This window comes from Sminthopsis crassicaudata, chromosome 4 (assembly GCF_048593235.1).
Source record: "Sminthopsis crassicaudata isolate SCR6 chromosome 4, ASM4859323v1, whole genome shotgun sequence".
In the NCBI taxonomy this organism is placed as follows: domain Eukaryota; kingdom Metazoa; phylum Chordata; class Mammalia; order Dasyuromorphia; family Dasyuridae; genus Sminthopsis; species Sminthopsis crassicaudata.
Genome location: NC_133620.1, coordinates 30,615,488 through 30,632,388, shown reverse-complemented (window position 1 = coordinate 30,632,388; position 16,901 = coordinate 30,615,488). Strand labels below are relative to the sequence as shown.

The window sequence follows — 16,901 nt, the reverse complement described above, 5'->3', positions numbered from 1 at the left end:
TGATGACTGACTAGATGTGGGACATATGGAAAATTGAATCTCAACTGAGCTCTCACCACTACCCAGAAGCCTTTCCTTCTCCATGACTGACTTTTTTTTTTCTTATCAATAGTATTTTATTTTATATTTAGAAGAATTTCACATTTAACCTATATCAGGTTATTTGCTATTTTGGGAAAGACAGAGAACAATTTGGAACACAAAGTTCTGCAAAAGGTGAATGTTGAAAACTCTTTGCATGTATTTGGAAAAAATAAAATACTATTAAGAAAATGTAAAAGATGCTAAAGATAGTATTTTGTTTTTTCCAAATACATGCAAAGATAGTTTTCAACATTCATTTTTGTAAGACTTAGTGTTCCAATTGAGGGAATGCCCATCAACTGGGGAATGGCTGAGTAAATTGTGGCATGTGATTGTCATGGAATATTGTTGTTCTGTGGAAAATGATGAGCAAGATGCCATCAGGAAAAAAAAAACCCTGTAAAGTCCTCCATGAACTAAAGGAAAGTGAAATGTATTGTATACAAAGTAATAGCAATGTTCTGAGGCGACCAGTTATAAATTACTTTGCTATTCTCAGCGATACAATGATTCACAACTCTGAAGAACTTATGATGAAAAATCTTATCCATATCCAGAGAAGAAATTGATTGTGTCTGAATACAGATTGAAGCATATCTCCTCTCTCTCTCTGTCTCTCTCTGTGTCTCTGTCTCTCTCTCTCCCTCTCTGTCTCTCTCTGTGTCTCTGTCTCTCTCTCTGTCTCTCTCTGTGTCTCTGTCTCTCTCTCTCCCTCTCTGTCTCTCTCTCTCTCTCTCTCTGTCTCTCTCTGTCTCTCTGTCTCTCTCTCTCTCTCTGTCTCTCTCTCTCTCTCTCTCTGTCTCTCTCTCTTTTTCTTCTCTATTTTTCTTGGGAGGATTTTTATTAGTATGGGAGATCTACGGGTTTTTTTCATATGACTTTTATGAAAATATTTTGTGTAACTTCACATGTGGTTTCTTTTTATATATATAGTTTTTTATTTACAAGATCTATGCATGGTTAATTTTACAGCATTGACCTTTGCCAAGCTTTTTGTTCCAGTTTTTCCCCTTCTTCCCCACCCCCCAGATAGCAGGTTGACCAATACATGTTAAATATGTTAGAGTATAAGTTAAATACAATATATGTATACATGACCAAACAGTTGTTTTGCTGAACAAAAAGAATCAGACTTTGAAATAGTGGACAATTAGCCTGTGAAGGAAATCCAAAATGCAGGCAGGCAAACACATGTGGTTTCTTAATGGGGTTGGGATAAGGGAGAAAATCTGGAACTCAAAAATTTTAAAAATATAAAAATATAGTTTTAAATGTAACTAGGGAAAATATTAAGAAAACAAATTTTAAATGAAATTTTCCAATTTTTTTGCTCCCTCCTTACCTCCCCCCCAAGACAACAATCTGATATAGCTGTAGTTCTCTGAGAATTTGGTTATATACATGTACACTCTTTTAAACATCCACATTTGTCATGTTGTGCAAGAAAAAATCAGTACAAAAAGGGAAATACCACCAAAAAGGAAAAGCAAACTAAAAAAGGTAAAAATGCTATGTTTTAATTCACATTCAGTCTCCACAGTTTTACAGAAAAAGATTGTCCCTTTCACCCAAACTCCTAGGAAGCTTTGCCAAGCCTCATTTCCTTCCCTCAAACTCATTTCTCACGTTCCTCCAATTGAGCTTCCAGCTCTACCCCTGCATAGGAGTGCTCACTTCTGGGTCACCATGAGCTCAACCACCTCAATCAACAGCATTTCTTCAGTCATCATTCCGTCTGACCTCCAGCTTTTCAGATGGCTGTCTATACTCCTCCCATTCCCTTGGCCTCCATGATGTTGCTCCTCCTGGTTCTCTGACCTATCAAGTCGGTCTGTCTTTTTTCCTAGCTCATGCTCTGCCTTGCTGTACCCTTTCACTTGATGATGTCTCCTTCGCCCACGAGCTCTCTGGGATGCCCCCAGATCTATGTTCCCAGCCTCTTCTCTTTGGAGCTCTAGGCTCACACTTTCTACTGGACATCTGCATTTTGATTAGACTGTGAGCTATTTGAGGTCAGGGAATATGGTTTTGCCTTTCTTTATATCCCCAGAACTTAGGATAGTATCTGAACCTAAAGTCTTTGTCACACACTTGTGAGCTCAGCTAATGTGGCCCTGCGTGTTCCCTGAACACGATGATTCCTTCATGGACAGACTGTGCCTTTGCCTGCCCCCTCGGGTCTGCTTCTCAGAAGGCCTGGCCTTGAACCCTGCCTCGGCCTGGGGGCTCCCACCTAAATCTCCGGGGAAGGATTTGTCTGTATACAAGTGGCATCCATGCGGGTAAGGACTGTTGCAGGGTTAAACAAACGCTCCATGGGTGGAAGTGAATGGACAGAAACCTCAGGACTTGGCAGAATTCAGACCCTTCTCTTCCATCAGGATATTTTGGCTCAGAGCAAAATCCCAAACCAAACCACTGCGCTGGGCACCCCATGAGACCTGAGACACTCCCCAACCGTCAGATTTAAACAGCCCGAAGGGACGGAGCCCAGGGAAGAGCTGAGGCCCCACTGGGCCCAATGGGGGGGTCTGGGGGCTCAGTCAGGAGCTCTGGATTGAAGGCACCAAAGAGGGGAGGAATGGCAGGTAAGCAGTGAGAGGGCCTGGGGCTTGAGGTGGGAGTTTGAGGACAGTGAGAACACCTGGGAGGGCAGGATCTGGGGGGCATTGGCCCGGGGGCTGTTAGAGAGCCATGGAGATACCAGGAGATTTCTGCAAGGTGAGTGTGGGGATCCGGTAGATGCTTGTGATGGGGGCAGTTAAAACACCTGGGGCTGTACTGGGAGGGCCCTGCTGGCTCAGGGGGCATTAGCCGGGGGCAGTTAGAGAGGTCAGTCAGTGGATGTGGGGGTTAGAGAGAGGCTTGTGATGGGGGCAGTGAAGGGCTGTTTCAGAGGGCTCAGGAGGAGCAGGTGGCCAGGCAGCATTCCTTCTGCTCCACTTGCATCCTGTACCACCTCCTCCTCATCATCATCCTCCCCCTCCTCCTCCTCCTCTTCCTCCTCCTCCTTCCAAGGCAGGTTGGCCCTGACTAAGAGGGATCCAGTTTCCAGTAAGCCCTACCCAGCCGGGGAATGTCCCTGCCCAGGTCCTACTGGGAGGGCAGGAGGCGGGCAGGCAGAGCAGCTGCAGCCAATCCAGAGCAAGGCCCAGGGACAGGAAGGGCTAACCTGCTGCTTGCCCGGCCTCCTTCCCAGCTCACCTGGGGCCGGCAAACAGGTAATCTCCTGTCTGAATTCTCCTCGGGGTTTTGGCTCCCTCCTTCTCCGCTGCCGTCCTTGGACCCCATGGACCCGCACCTCTGCCCACAGGTCAGTTCTCAGCCTGGGTCCCCTTGGGCTCCCAGACTCAGGGTGGGGGGGGGGAGGCGAGCAGGAAGCCAGCATAGGCCCCGCCCCCACTTCTCCCCTGAGCTGGCCCTGTTGGGCCCGCCAAATAACGATGTCAGAGGCTTCCCTGCACTGGCCACCTTCCAGGTCTGGAGGGGTGACGTGTGTGGGCTGCCTAGGGACAAAAGGCCCGAGCCTCTGAAGGACACGCTGCTCTGGCCTGGCCCTGGCACCCAAGGGCTCTGTCCAGAGGCTCCGGCCACGCCTTCTCAGATGAAGGTCCCCTCCAGTCTGGGACAGCTGTCACTGGGGGTTTTTTCTGACATTTAACCTCATCTGGCCTCCTGGAGCACTTCCCAAAGACTCCTGATTCTGCCCGCTTCCCTCCTCCACTGGGGACTCCTCCGTGCTCCTAAAGAGGCACTGGTGTCCCCCTGAACCTTCTCCAGCCTAAACATTCCCAGATTTTTCCCCCCAGCCTCCTGCCAGGGCTCCAAGCCATCCCCATCCTGGCGGCCATCCTCTGGACAGCAAGTCAGTCAGTAGACATTGATTTGGCACCTACTATATACAGGGAGTTATGGGAAGGGCTGGAGATGCAAAGAAAGAAAAAGAGGGCTCCGGTTTTACAGATCCCCCTGTTTAATGGCGCTCTTGGCTTATCCAGGCCCCATCTAAGTCACACCACCCTGACCTGAGCACGGGACTGAGGGGGGAGAAGATGATGGGATCTGCTTCCTCTTCAACCACCCAAGCAACAAACACTCTCTTCCAGATGATCCAAAGCCATCCCTTAATAAGCAAGTCAGATTTCTGCCAAGTTACCCAGGGGAGGAGGGTCCAGAATACATCTCTCAGAACTGGAACACTCCCCCCTTTCCTGTGGCCCCCCGCCCCATTGCCATGAGACACAGGTCAGGAGTCTTGGCCACTTAGTGGCCACTTGGACTTTCTCTTCCTCTGTTACTGTAGACATGGCTCCCTTCCTTACCCACCAATCAACAAGCATTTATTAGGCACCTACCCAGACTCCATTCTCTAGCAGCCTATCAGAAGAACAGCTCTTAAGGCTTTGGCCAAGTCTGAGACAGCAAAGTAAAGAGTAATTGTGTGGGGTAAGATGGAAGACCTGGACCTGGGAGGCTCAGGAAAGGCTTCCTGGGAGGCCATCTGGATTTGTATTGGGGGAGCCGACATGGGGAAAACAGCCAGTTCATAAGCACAGATAGTGAAAGAAGAGCAAGAGAGCCGGCGTGGCTCTGGGGTCTAGGATGTGGTCTGCGTGACTTAAAATGCCAAACATTGTGTTGTATATGTTTTATAGGTGACTGGGGGCTATAAGCAGAAAGGGGCTTGTCCAAATCCCCCCCCCCAAAGAAGGGAAACTCTCCTGGCAGTCTCCTTTACGCCGGGACAGCCAGATCTCATTATTAGGCCTCTGCCATCCTCAGCTTTTGCCCCCGTCATGGTTCCTGGCTCTCGGAGGCAAACAGAACAGGATTGATGTCTCCCTCCCTCAAAGGCCTTGGGGGACAATTTGCACCTTTCTTACTAAGTCTGTCTGTCTGTCTCTCTCAATCCTGAGTCTCCTGTAAATTTGCTGAGCACGCTCTCTCTGCTTTTATCCAAATCACTGATTAAAAAAATACAGCACAGAGCCGAGCAGAGATCCCTGGCGGGGTCCATCCTGCCTTGGCAACATGGAACCGTTAGCGCTTACCTTCTCTTTGAACCTGGCTATCCAACAAACTCCATATCCATCTGATTGCATTATCAGTTAATCTGTATCTCTCCATCTTCCCCACAAGAATAGCAGAGGACAACATCTATTTTAACATGCTTAACACCTTTTGGATTGCCCGCCATCTAGGGGAGGAAATTTGGAACACAAGGTTTTTTGAGAGTCAATGTTGGAAATTTTTCCATGCAAATGTTTTAAAAATAAAAAGCTTTAATAAAAAAGAATATCATCCGACATTTCATCAAAAGCTTTGCTAATAACTAAGTCAATTGCAGAGCATTCCCTTCTACTAGTACTGAAGTTACCGTGTCAGGAAAGGCAAGATGAGTGTGCCCCAAACTGGGCAGCCATCTTTTGAATGATTTTTAAAATTCAAGTCAAGCCACTGGCCTATAGTTTGTAGACTGCTCGCTGCTTCTTTTCTTGAAAAGCAGGACATTTCCATGTCCTCTGGTCGAGCAATAGAAACCTTCATTCAAAAGAGGAAAAAGACTCAGAGGCGCAAAAAATTTACAACCTATACAACTGGAAGCTAAAGGGAACGTCCATCTCTCATGGTGTGATGGTGTAATGAGGTATAATTTGGCTTTAAGAAATGACCAAATGGGGGCAGCCAAGTGGCACAGTGGATAGAGCACCAGCCTTGAAGTCAGGAGGATCTGAGTTCAAATTTGACCTCAGATACTTAACACTCCTAACTGTGTGACCCTGGGCAAGTCACTTAACCCCAATTGCCTCAGCAAAACAAAAAAGAGAAAGAAAAGGAAATGACCAAATGGACAATTTCAGAAGAAACTGAAAAGACTTTTATAAATGGATGCAGAGTAAAGTTATCAGAAGTAGGAGGATAATTTATGCAAAAATAGCAGTACTATAAGGAAGAACTTAGCTTAAATGACTTTAGGAGTCTAATCAGCACAATGATAAACCATTATGCTGGAGGACTAAAGCTGATGAACACTACCCACGTCATGAGGTGATGCTCTCAAAATGAGACTCACGTGTTTGGACATGACCAATATACAGACTTGTTTTGCTGAACCAAGCATTTTTGTTCTGATTGGGTTTTTCTTTGCTTATTTGTGAAGAGGGGAAGTGGGAAGGACAAATAATTATTGTGTATAAAGTTTTTAAAAGAGCAGGACATTTACCTGTTTCCAATCTTGTCACCTCCATTCCATTTCCCATGATTTTTCAAAGATCACTGATAGTGGCTTAAACATCCCTTCTTCCATCTCTTTGGGGATCCAAGGATGTAGCTCTGAACCTGACATTCATCCAGGGTAGCTGAGAGTTCTCTCACTATCTCCTTAATCATCTTGGACATCAATTGCATATTCACGGAGTTTGTTCTTTCACATCCAGTATATATGAAATAAACCAGAAAGGAATCAAAATGACCCTGAGGTCATGAGCCTGGGGGATTGGGAAGATGGTGGGAAATTTTCCAACAGAAAAGAGAATTCCATTGGAAAAAAATTCTGAAAAGATCACTAAAGAGATGGAGGAACAAATTGGGCCACACTCATCTCTGTCCCTTTTCCAACATGGTTACTGCAATACTAGATGGAGGGAGGGCTGTGGTGTTTATTTACATATTAGCAAAGTTTTTGATGGGATGTCTCATGATATTCTTGTGGAGAAGATGGAGAGTTATGGGCTAGATCTCAGCTTGTGAAATTGCAGGTCACGACTCTACCTGGGATCTCATAACTGAATATGGGGGTCACAAAATTATGACTTATTATCAGCAAATGTTTGATTTTATACCTATTTCATATACCTATATACCCTGGATCACATAAAAATTTCTCAGGGTGAAAAGGGGCTGAGTGAAAAGACTTCAAGAAGCCCTGGACAAATTGATAGTACAATCAAATGGATATAGACCTAGTTGGCTGGCTAGGGTTAAAGCATAAATCATTGTTAATGGCCCCATGTTACCACAGCATGAGGTCTCGGTGGACTACCTTCGTTCTAAGAATCATGGCAGGGACAATAATAAGTTCTGGTTTTGGACATGTTGGATTTGATGCATATATGGGACATCCAGTCCAAGATGTTGAAAATGGCCAGTTAATGACAAGGAACTGATGCTCAGGAGAACCTAGGACCAGATATATCTAGATCTGGGAGTCTACTTCCTAGAGACGATAATTGGTAATCAACAGTAAAAGTGTAGTGAGAAGCAAGGGCTCAAGACAGAGCTTTGGGGGACATCCACAAGGAAGGAGTGTGATGTAAATGGAGATCTGGCTAGGGAGACTGGGGAATGGTCAGTCTGGTTGAAGGCAAGCAAGGAGAGGGCAGGGTTCTAAGAATCCACATAGGAGAGGAAAAGGTTATCATGTGTCAAAGGCTGCAGAGAGGACAAGGAGGATGAAGACTGAGAAAAGGCCATTCAATTTGCCCATTAAGAAAAATCACAGGGGCAGTGGATACAGCTCTGGCCCTAAAGTCAGGAGCTCCTGAGTTCAAATCTGGCCTCGGACACTTAATGCTTATTAACTGTGTGACTCTGGGGAAGTCACAGCCCAAAATGCCTTGCTGCTCCTTCCATCCCTTACTGGTAATTCTGAAGAGAGCAGTTTGGGTTGAATGCTGAGATTGTAAGCCAGGTTGGAAAAGTCTGAGAAATGAGTGAGAGGAAAGGAAGTGACAAGTATAGACAGCTTTTTCTGAGATTTTGTGAAAGGAAGAAGAAATATAGCTTGAGGGAATGGTAGGATCAAATATGTTTTTGATTTTTTTTCCAATTTAGGGGAGAGATAAATATACAGGAAGCAAAGACATAGCCAAGAGACATGGGAGATTGAAGATTAGATTGAATGGAGCAGGATTATTATGCTTGTAGAGGGGTCTGACTTGACAAAGAGAAAAGTTGCTTCTTTTTTTTTTAATTTTCCATTAAGAAGGCAAGAAATGTGATTCCCATTAAACATATGAAGTTATATAAAACATTTCCACAAGTCATCTGGCAAAAAAGCAATAAAAATAAACTTTTTAAATGTGTCCATCTGCATTCAGAGGTCATCTGTTCTGTCTCTGGAAGTTGATAGCATTTTTCATCATAAGTCTTTGGGGTTGGCTGGATAATTGTATTTAAGATTAGCGAAGTCTGTCAAAGCAGATTTTCTTTATGCTATTGCTGGCACTGTATACACTATTCTCTTGGTTCTGCTCATTTCACTCTGTATCAGCTCATATAGATCTCCCCAGGTTTTTCTGAAAACCTCTCCATTTCTTACACATGGATTCCATCAAAACCATATGCTACAACTTGGTCAGCCATTCCCCAATAGACAAGTATGCCCTTGGTTTCCAATTTTTTGCCACCACAAAATAATTTTGTACATAGGGTCCTTTTCCCTCTCCTTAATATCTTTGGGATATAGATCTAATATTGATATTGCTGAGTCAAAGGATATGCATAGTTTTATATTCAAAAAGGACCATTTTTCAGGTACTGGAGTGAAGGAAGAGCTGGTAAGGAGAATATGTCAGGGAGGTGGAAGATGAGGAAAGTGGGAGAAGAGGTGCCTTAAGATGAATGGTCTCGATTTTCTCAATAAAGAGATGAAGTACTGTTTTCAGTTGAGAAGTGAAAGAGAGAAGAGAAAGTCAGAAACAGCCATTGTGGAGAGAGGACAAAGGAAAGAACACAGCAAGAATCAAAGGATTGCCTTGCTATGGTAAGGGCATAGTTAAGATTAGCTAACAGATTTATAGTGGACTCAATCATTACAGTCTGGTGACTTCCTTATATCTCATGGAAATTAAAGAACAAGGGATGTGAGGATAGAGAATAATATGAAGGTGAACCAGTCAGCTCCAAGATCAAGATTGAAAGAGAGGAAAGGGAAGCAATAGCAAGAGAGATGCCTAGGGAAGGGAGGCGATAGTGAGCAGACTAGATGTCAAGGGCTAAGGCAGAAGAAAAAATGGAATGATGGGAGGTTAGGATCATATAGAGGATTTCCAGATTTTGTGAGCACTTGTGGGGGACAGTAAGATGAAAAAAGAAATTATCCCCAGGTTTGTATAGGGTAGAGGCATGGAGGTAGGGTAGAGAATCATGGTAATTGATGAGATTGGGGAACTGGGAGGTGAAGGCATTGATGATCTTTATTTATTTGAAAAATTTCCCCCCCATTACATTCAAAACAAAAAATTTACATCTTTTTCTAAAATTTTTGAGGTCTATGTTATCCTCATCCACAATTAAGAAACCACTTGTGAAGTTATGCAAAGCATTTACATAAAAATTAAGTTGTGAAAAAAACATAGATCTCCCACCCTAATGAAAATAAAAATGAGAGAGAGAGACAGAGAGAGACAGAGAGAGAGAGAGACAGAAAGAGACAGAGAGAGACAGAGAGAGAGAGAGAGAGAGAAAGAGAGAGACAGAGAGAGAAGAGAGAGAGAAGAGAGAGAGAGAGAAGAGAGAGAGAGCAGAGAGAGAGACAGAGACAGAGAGAGAGACAGAGAGAGAAGACGAGAGAGAGAGAGTAGAGAGAGAGAGAGAGAGAGAGAGAGAGAGAGAGAGAGAGAGAGAGAGAGAGAGAGAGAGAGAGAGAGAGAGAGAGAGAGAGATTCAGATACAATCAGTTCCTTCTGGGTTTGGATAGGATTTTTCATCCTAAGTTCTTTAGAGTAGTCATGGATGATCACACTATGGAAAATAGCAAAGTCGTTCACAACTGATCATCCCAGAACATTGCTATTACTTTGTATTTAGTACATTTCTCTTTGCTTGAGATCAAGGAGGTTTGGTTTTTTTTTCCTGAGAGCATCCTGCTCATCATTTCCCACAGAATAATAATATTTCATCATAAATACACGCCTCAGTTTATTGAGCCATTCCCCAAAAGATGGGCATCTGCTGAGGGCATTTGGGGGAACATCGGTGTGTATATTGAAGTCTCCTAGTACTTGAGGGCAGGGTGGTCAGGAACCAAATTCCTCATGCAAGAGGAGAATATGGTTTGGGAACTGGTAGATACATATTAGGATATGGATCGAGTGGCAATTCTGGCTAGCATGAACCTCGAAGGAGGAGAGGTTTCTGAATCATGGCAACAAAAGTGAGGGGTCTGGAAGGGGCAGTGGGCAGAGACAGTTTTGATTTCCCCATGGACGTGGAAAGTGTGAGAAAAGATGCAGCCAGTTCTAGAGAGGATGGCCAGGGAGGCCATGTCTTGGTGAGGAACAAGATCTCAGTGAATGGCAGAAAAGAAGAAGTTGTTCTCTAAGTGTGGTTGGGGGTCCCTGGATATCCTTAAATCCTTTCCTTTCAATGTCTATGAAATCAAAACCCTTTTTGTAATAATAGCAAGATTTTTATTTTGAATATAACAAATAGCAATAGATAACAGATATAAGCCACATAGATAAAAGCTCTGGGGGTGGGGATATCAGGTTTTTAAGAGTGTAAAGGGATCTTGACATGCCAAAGTTTGTGATCCCCTGGATTAGAGGAAGGAGCCTGACATGAAGCCAGGTTTGTTTGTGTATCAGAACTTTCTGAATGCATCTTTCTAGGGAAGAGCCTCTCATGGATTTGGGCGTCTAGCTCCATTCCTTATTGATCCGGAGCTCTTGTGCCTCTAATTGCCAGGTCCCGGGCGGCATGAGGGGCTCAGGCCTGAATGTAACTGCCAGCAAGTGCCTGTAATTAGCCAGAACTGTGACACTCAGAGATGCCCCTTCCTTTGGGCGAGGGAGCGCCAGGGGCAGCGCTGGGTTCCAGCTGCTTGGGTGCTGAAGGGTTACACCGCAGCCCCGTGGAGCTGGTGGTGACAAGAGGCAGCTGAGGTCATGGGAGTGGCCTGAGGCTCAATGGGCCTTTGTTCCAGGCACTGCTGGGGACACTGCTGAGAGCCTAGCTTTGGAGCTGTCCAGAGAGAAGCCCCACGGGCTTAACATGAAGGAGCCAGAACGCCAGAATCCTGGAAGGTGGGAAAGGGGCTCGGGGAGGATGGAAGGGGAGGAGGAGGCAGGGGCATTGTTGGGGGAGGGGGTATCTCAAAGGGGCCAGGGAAGGGATGGCGAGCAGAGAAGGCAGAGACCTTCCCAGGAGTGAGAATCTGGGGGAAGTGGGTCCTCTCAGGAGCCTCAAGCCCGGATCTCATGTATGTCTCTGTCTTCCTAGGTGACAATGGCTCTGCTACAGACTGTGGAGGGTCTAGGCCAGCCGTGGAGGCAGCCATGAAGGCAGCCATGAGCTAAGTCCCTGAACCCCCTAAGTCTCCCCGGACTCCCTGGGCCCCTACCAGTCCTTTCTAGCTCTGAGGTGGCTGCAGCTGCGGGGCAGCAGATGGCCCACTTGGAAGCGGCCCCCGGCCTGCCGCAGCAGGGGCTGCCCCTGCCTGGGAGTGTGGCGGGAGCCCCAGATGCGCTGGAGGAGTATGTGGAGCTGTGGTGGTCCCAGGAGCCCCGGCGCGCGGCCCTATGCTTCTCCGTGGCCGTGGGGCTGGTGGCCGGCTGTGGGGCCGGCGGGGTGGCCCTGCTCTACTCCACCAGTAGCCGCTCAGGCGAGTGGCGCCTGGCCATGGGCACCGTGCTCTGCCTGCTGGCCCTGATGGTGCTGGTGAAGCAGCTCCTGGGTTCTGCCGTGCAGGACATGAACTGTATCCGGCAGCCCCAGCACGTGGCCCTGCTGCGCAGCGGGGGAGGAGCAGACAGTCTCGTGGTGCTGGTCAGCGGCCTGGTGCTGCTGGTCAGCGGCCTAGTGCTGATCAGCCTGGCGGCTTCCCCCGCCACCAGCCCCGGGCCCAGCCCCAGCCCGGCCCGGCCCCTGGCCACCATGCTAACTGCAGGCATTGTCCTGGGCGTCGTGGGGGCCCTCCTGCTGTTGGGAGTGCTGCTGTATCAAGCGGGCATCGGAGGCCGCTGCCTCCTTCCCACTGCCGCAGGCTCAGGTCGGGGCCGGGGACTGAGGGGCAGCAGCATCTTCAGCATCTCTGGACGGCTGCCAACCACCCCCAGTGTCGCCAACCTCCTCTGACTGAGCCCTGGAAGCCGCCGAAGCCCCTTTGACTTTCACTGGTGGCCTCTGGGCCCGACTAGTGGCCTTTGGGTCCAACTAGTGGCCTCTGCCCTCCACGCTGCCCCCTCCCTGGCAAGCTGCAAGAACCGTCTTCTGGCTGCCGCTCACTTGTCTCTGCCCTCCAGCCTCCACCACCCGCTGCCTCCTTCTCTGATCTCCAGGACTCCCACCGCCAGGATCCTCCTTCGGCCCCTTCCCTGTGCTCCCACCTTCTGCCGTCACTAACAGGTTGGGCTTAGGTGTGGTTTGTGGAATGCAGTCCTGCTTGGACACAGGTGTTATTGGGATCAGAACCTCCCCCCCACCCCCACCCCCATCTGGCTTGCTGTCCCTTTCCTACTCGTCACAACTCCATCCTTCTTGACGAGCACTAACTTTCCCTCCTTCCACCTGTCCCCTAGAAGCAGCCAGGCAGAAAATACTCCATGCCAAAAGAGAGGTTTGTAGAGCATTTAGCAGAGTACCTGCACACAATAAGTACTTAATAAATGCTTGTTAACCCCCATCACAGCTCAGAGACTCCTTCCTATGGCCCCCATCCCATCTCAAGGATTTCCTTTCTCCTTCCCATCCCAGCTCAAAAATCCTCCTCCTGACCCTTAACCCAAGTCAAGGACCCTCCAGCTCAGAAATTCCCTTCCAACTTCCTCAGCTTAGATTCTGTGACTCTCCCAGCTTAGGGATCCTTTTCCCGTGATCCCCTTAACCCCTCATCTCAGATCAGGTTCCCAAATAAAGGTGCTGGCCACCACCGTACAGTGTAGTCCACAACTCTGAAGAACCCCCATGCACTTTTTAAATCAGACCCAGTTCTGGCCCTAGGGAGGTTCAGGAGGTGCCCACAGCCTTGGCGCTGGGTGAGTTGGGCCGTTTCACAGGGAGCCCATTGAAGAAGTACAAACCTAGAGCTTGGTAGAGTCTGAGGTAACACAGCTGTGAAGTGGAGCTTTGAGGTGTCAGAGACGAGAACACTGAGGTCTCAGAGAGGGAAAGAGCATGCCCAGGAACACACCGGGAGCAAATGTGGGAGGTGGGATCAGGTCCCAGAATGAACCCTCTTTCCACCCCCCCCATACTGCTAACATTAATTAGCTGCAGATTTTTTTAAAGCTAATAATTGTGTCCTCTGGGACCAAGCAGCATAATATAAATTAATGCCATGAAAACTTTTCCCATGCTTGAAGACGTGAATAGCTTTCTCTTCTGCAGGAGATATGCCATCTTTGACACAAACTGTGTGACTTCAGAGCCCCTGGGTCTTTATCTCTCAGGTATCTGTCCCACTCATCCCACAGGATTATGAAATTGTGAAGATCAAAGGAGGCAATGAGTAGGCATTCAGCAGCATCATCTGTAGGACTTAGTACATGGCAGTCTAAGCATCCTCTGGCCCTCCATCCAAGCCTGGGCAGAGACTGGCCTGGCTGCTCCCCTGCCAGGGGCTTAGCAAAGCCCTTCCTAACCTACCTCCCAGAACTAACCCCAAAGATCAGTCGTGGGTCTAACCAAGGTGGCAGTTAGGTCCATCTCTGAGATCTCTGGTGTCCCCAGATTCTTCAAGGCCTCCAGTACCTTAGGGATCTCTGACATAGATTGAGACTTGTGCAGTACGTCATACTTCTAGGGTGTCTGAAGTCTCTAGGACTTTGAGACTTCTCATTTATTGCAGACAAGAGAGAAGCAAGCTAGGCTACATATATATATATATATGTTCAAGCGGAGAAGTAGCCAGACAAACTCTGGAGGTCCTGAGTTTTAGTTATGTGATCCTAAAAAAGTCACTTCATTTCTTCATCTTTGATATAAGAATAATAGTAATAGCTCCTTCTTGGCAGAGCTGTTGTAAGGATCAAACAAGACTAGGCTTTGTCAACCTTAAAACATTGTTAAAATGTTAGATATTACTATTATCCAATAACTTGACCCAGTGAGTCATTCTTTAATGAGTTAATATCAACATGAAAGAAAGTGTCCAGAAGAGTGTCCCAGGGATTGTGCTATTTCACATTTTATCCACGACTTAGATAAGATAGAGATGGCCTGCTCATATTTTCAGATGCCACAAAGCTGAAAGGAGTAGTTAACACATTGAATGAAAGAGTTGGGATCGAAATATATATTATTTGGTTATGGCATCAAACTGACTCAAATTAGATGAAATTTAATAGAATTATACATGAAGTCTTTAGTCTTAGGAAACTTGGCCAGACAATAGTTTTTTGTTGGGTTTTTTTTTTTAGGGGGGGGGGAGTGGAGAGAGGTTTATGGGAATGGATATGTTTCAATTAATATGAACCAACAGTTCTCGAAAGAATTACAAATTATTTTTGATTTTTTTAGAATTACAAACTATTGATAACCATATGAGCAAAACCCCAAATCACTAATAAGAGAAATGCAAATAAATACCTCTAAGGCTTTACCTCATACCCAGAAAACTGGCAGATTGACCAAGAAGTGGTCAGTGCTGGAAAGGCTGTGGAAAGACAGACACACTAATGTCCTAATGCTGGAACTCTGGACTGGTTCAACCATTTGGGAAAGAATTTTGGAATCATGCAAAAAAAGGGGGGCTAAAATGTCCATAGGTACTGTTGACCCATAGATCACTCTACTAGACACATACTTCAAGATCAAAGACAAAAAGAAAGACCCCACAGATATTAAAATATTGGTAGCACATTTATGGAGGAGCAACGAATTGTAAAGTAGATTCCCATCTATTGGAGAATAGCTAAACAAATTAGAGTAAATGGACATAATGGAATCTTGCTGGACTGAGAAATTATGAGCTTGAAGAATTCAAAGAAGCCTGGGAAAACTTGTAGGGATTTCTCTAAATTATTTTACTTGGGGATCTCATTCGCTCTCACAGTCTCAATTATCTCTATGTAGATGCTTCTCATATCTCTTTGTATAACCCTAATTTTTCTTTTGACCTCTAGTCTCACATCTCCAATTGCCCTTCGGATGTTTCAAGCTGTGTTTTGTAGACACCTGAAACTCAACCTGTCCAGATTTCATCATCTTTCCCCACAAACCTTCCCCTCTTCCTGACTTTCCTTGTTCTATGTATGGCACCATCATTTTCCCAATTCCTAGCTTCAAAACCTCGATGTAAGCCTTGACTCCTCTCCTTCCCTATAGCCAGTCTGTTGCCTAGTCCTGTCATTTCTGCCTTTGCGACATCTCTCTCCTCTGTCACCATTCTGGTGCAAGCCCTTGTCACCTCATCCCTAGACTATTGTAATGGCTGTAGGTGGGTCTCCCTGGCTCGTCTCCCCTGTGTTAATACTTTCTCCACTCAGTTGTCAAAGTAACCTTCCTAAAGCATAGTTCTGACCCCCATCACTACCCTATACTAGTGGCTTCCTATTACCCTCAAGATCAAATATAAAATCCCTTCATAACCATTCTCCTTCCTATCCTTCCAGTCTCCTGAAGCCTTATTTTCCTACACATATCCTTTGATCCAGGTACACTGGCCTTCTTGCTGTAGCTTAACAACAACATTCTTATTTCTTTACTTCCGTAGTTTTCACTGTCTCCCGTGCCTGAAATGCTCATTCTCTTCATTTCCATCTCCTGATTTCCCTGGTTTCCATCAACTCCCAAATAAAATCCTGCCTTCCACAATTCTAGAATCTTTCCTCTGTGGATGACCAGCAATTTATCCTATCTATATCTCCTTTGTACAGTTGTTTGCATTTTGTTTCTTCCTTTAGACTGTAAGTTCCTTGAGGGCAGGGACTTTTTTTGTTGTTTTGTAACCCCTGTTCTTAGAATATAACCGATATTTAATAAATATTAGTTTAACTGACTGACTGATGTAATCAGAACCAGAAAATAATATATGCAGTGCCTACAACAATATAAATGAAAAGAACAATCAGAAATTTAGAAAAGTGAGAGGTTGCAACCCATAACTGGTTGGTCCTGTAGAAGAAATGCAAAAACACAACTGATACTTGTCTGTGCATAAATCAGGGTTATGAGGATGGGACACCGCATGACTCAGTATGCTCAGTCACTTTTACTAAACAATTTTTTGACCTTTATTCTTTGTTACATGAGATTGTAGTCTGGGGAGAGGAGGAGGAAGGGCTGGATTTGTAAATGAAGATGATAAAAGATCAATAAAATTAAATAATTAATTTAGAAGGAAATGGGACAATAAGTGTAGTTGTAGTCAAGTGGGAGTTGACTTGTTGCTACTCAGGGTGGTGATTACCTGAATAAACACAGCAAGCATCCAGTCTCATTGCTAGAGGCTTATTTCATCTCTCTAGAGGTCAATTTCAGTCTGGGGCATGGGGATCTCAGGTATCATTAGCTGCAATAATTAACTCTCTAGTTGGCTCTGCCCCCTTCTCAGCCTGAGCTAAGTAAAAATCTGTCCTTCGTGGGTTACGTCCGCCATCTCAATCTCCAACCATGTATTTATTGGCTGAGATCAAACTTTTGTAAATGGTGAACATTTTAGTAGCGGTCTCAAGTAAAATAGGAGTATGAATGAGCAGTTAAAGGAACAACCCTCCACTTTCAGGCCACTGTGGCTATGATGGGTGCCCCTCCCCTTCCATCAGTAGAAGGAGAAATAAAGGTTAGTGTTTTTCCAGAACAACATTCAGGGAAAGGCGTGGGCAGGTGATGGGAACCGGATTGGCATAGCCACCCCAGGTCTGGTCTGCTCCCCT

The 16,901-nt window shown here is 45.9% G+C and overlaps 1 protein-coding gene across 1 annotated transcript; it reads left to right on the top strand.

Annotated features, from left to right (window-relative positions):
* The first annotated feature begins 3,191 nt into the window (after window positions 1-3,191).
* TMEM125 (transmembrane protein 125) lies at window positions 3,192-16,461 on the top strand. Its single transcript, XM_074266201.1, has 3 exons — window positions 3,192-3,397; window positions 11,012-11,111; window positions 11,308-16,461. Exon 3 carries the CDS (start codon window positions 11,473-11,475, stop codon window positions 12,160-12,162), a length of 690 nt encoding a protein of 229 aa, XP_074122302.1. The 5' UTR covers window positions 3,192-3,397; window positions 11,012-11,111; window positions 11,308-11,472; the 3' UTR covers window positions 12,163-16,461.
* The last annotated feature ends 440 nt before the right edge of the window (window positions 16,462-16,901 follow it).

Bases quoted from the DNA above. Each gene is read 5' to 3' on its own strand.
- TMEM125 (XM_074266201.1), top strand. From the start codon at position 11,473: ATGGCCCACTTGGAAGCGGCCCCCGGCCTGCCGCAGCAGGGGCTGCCC.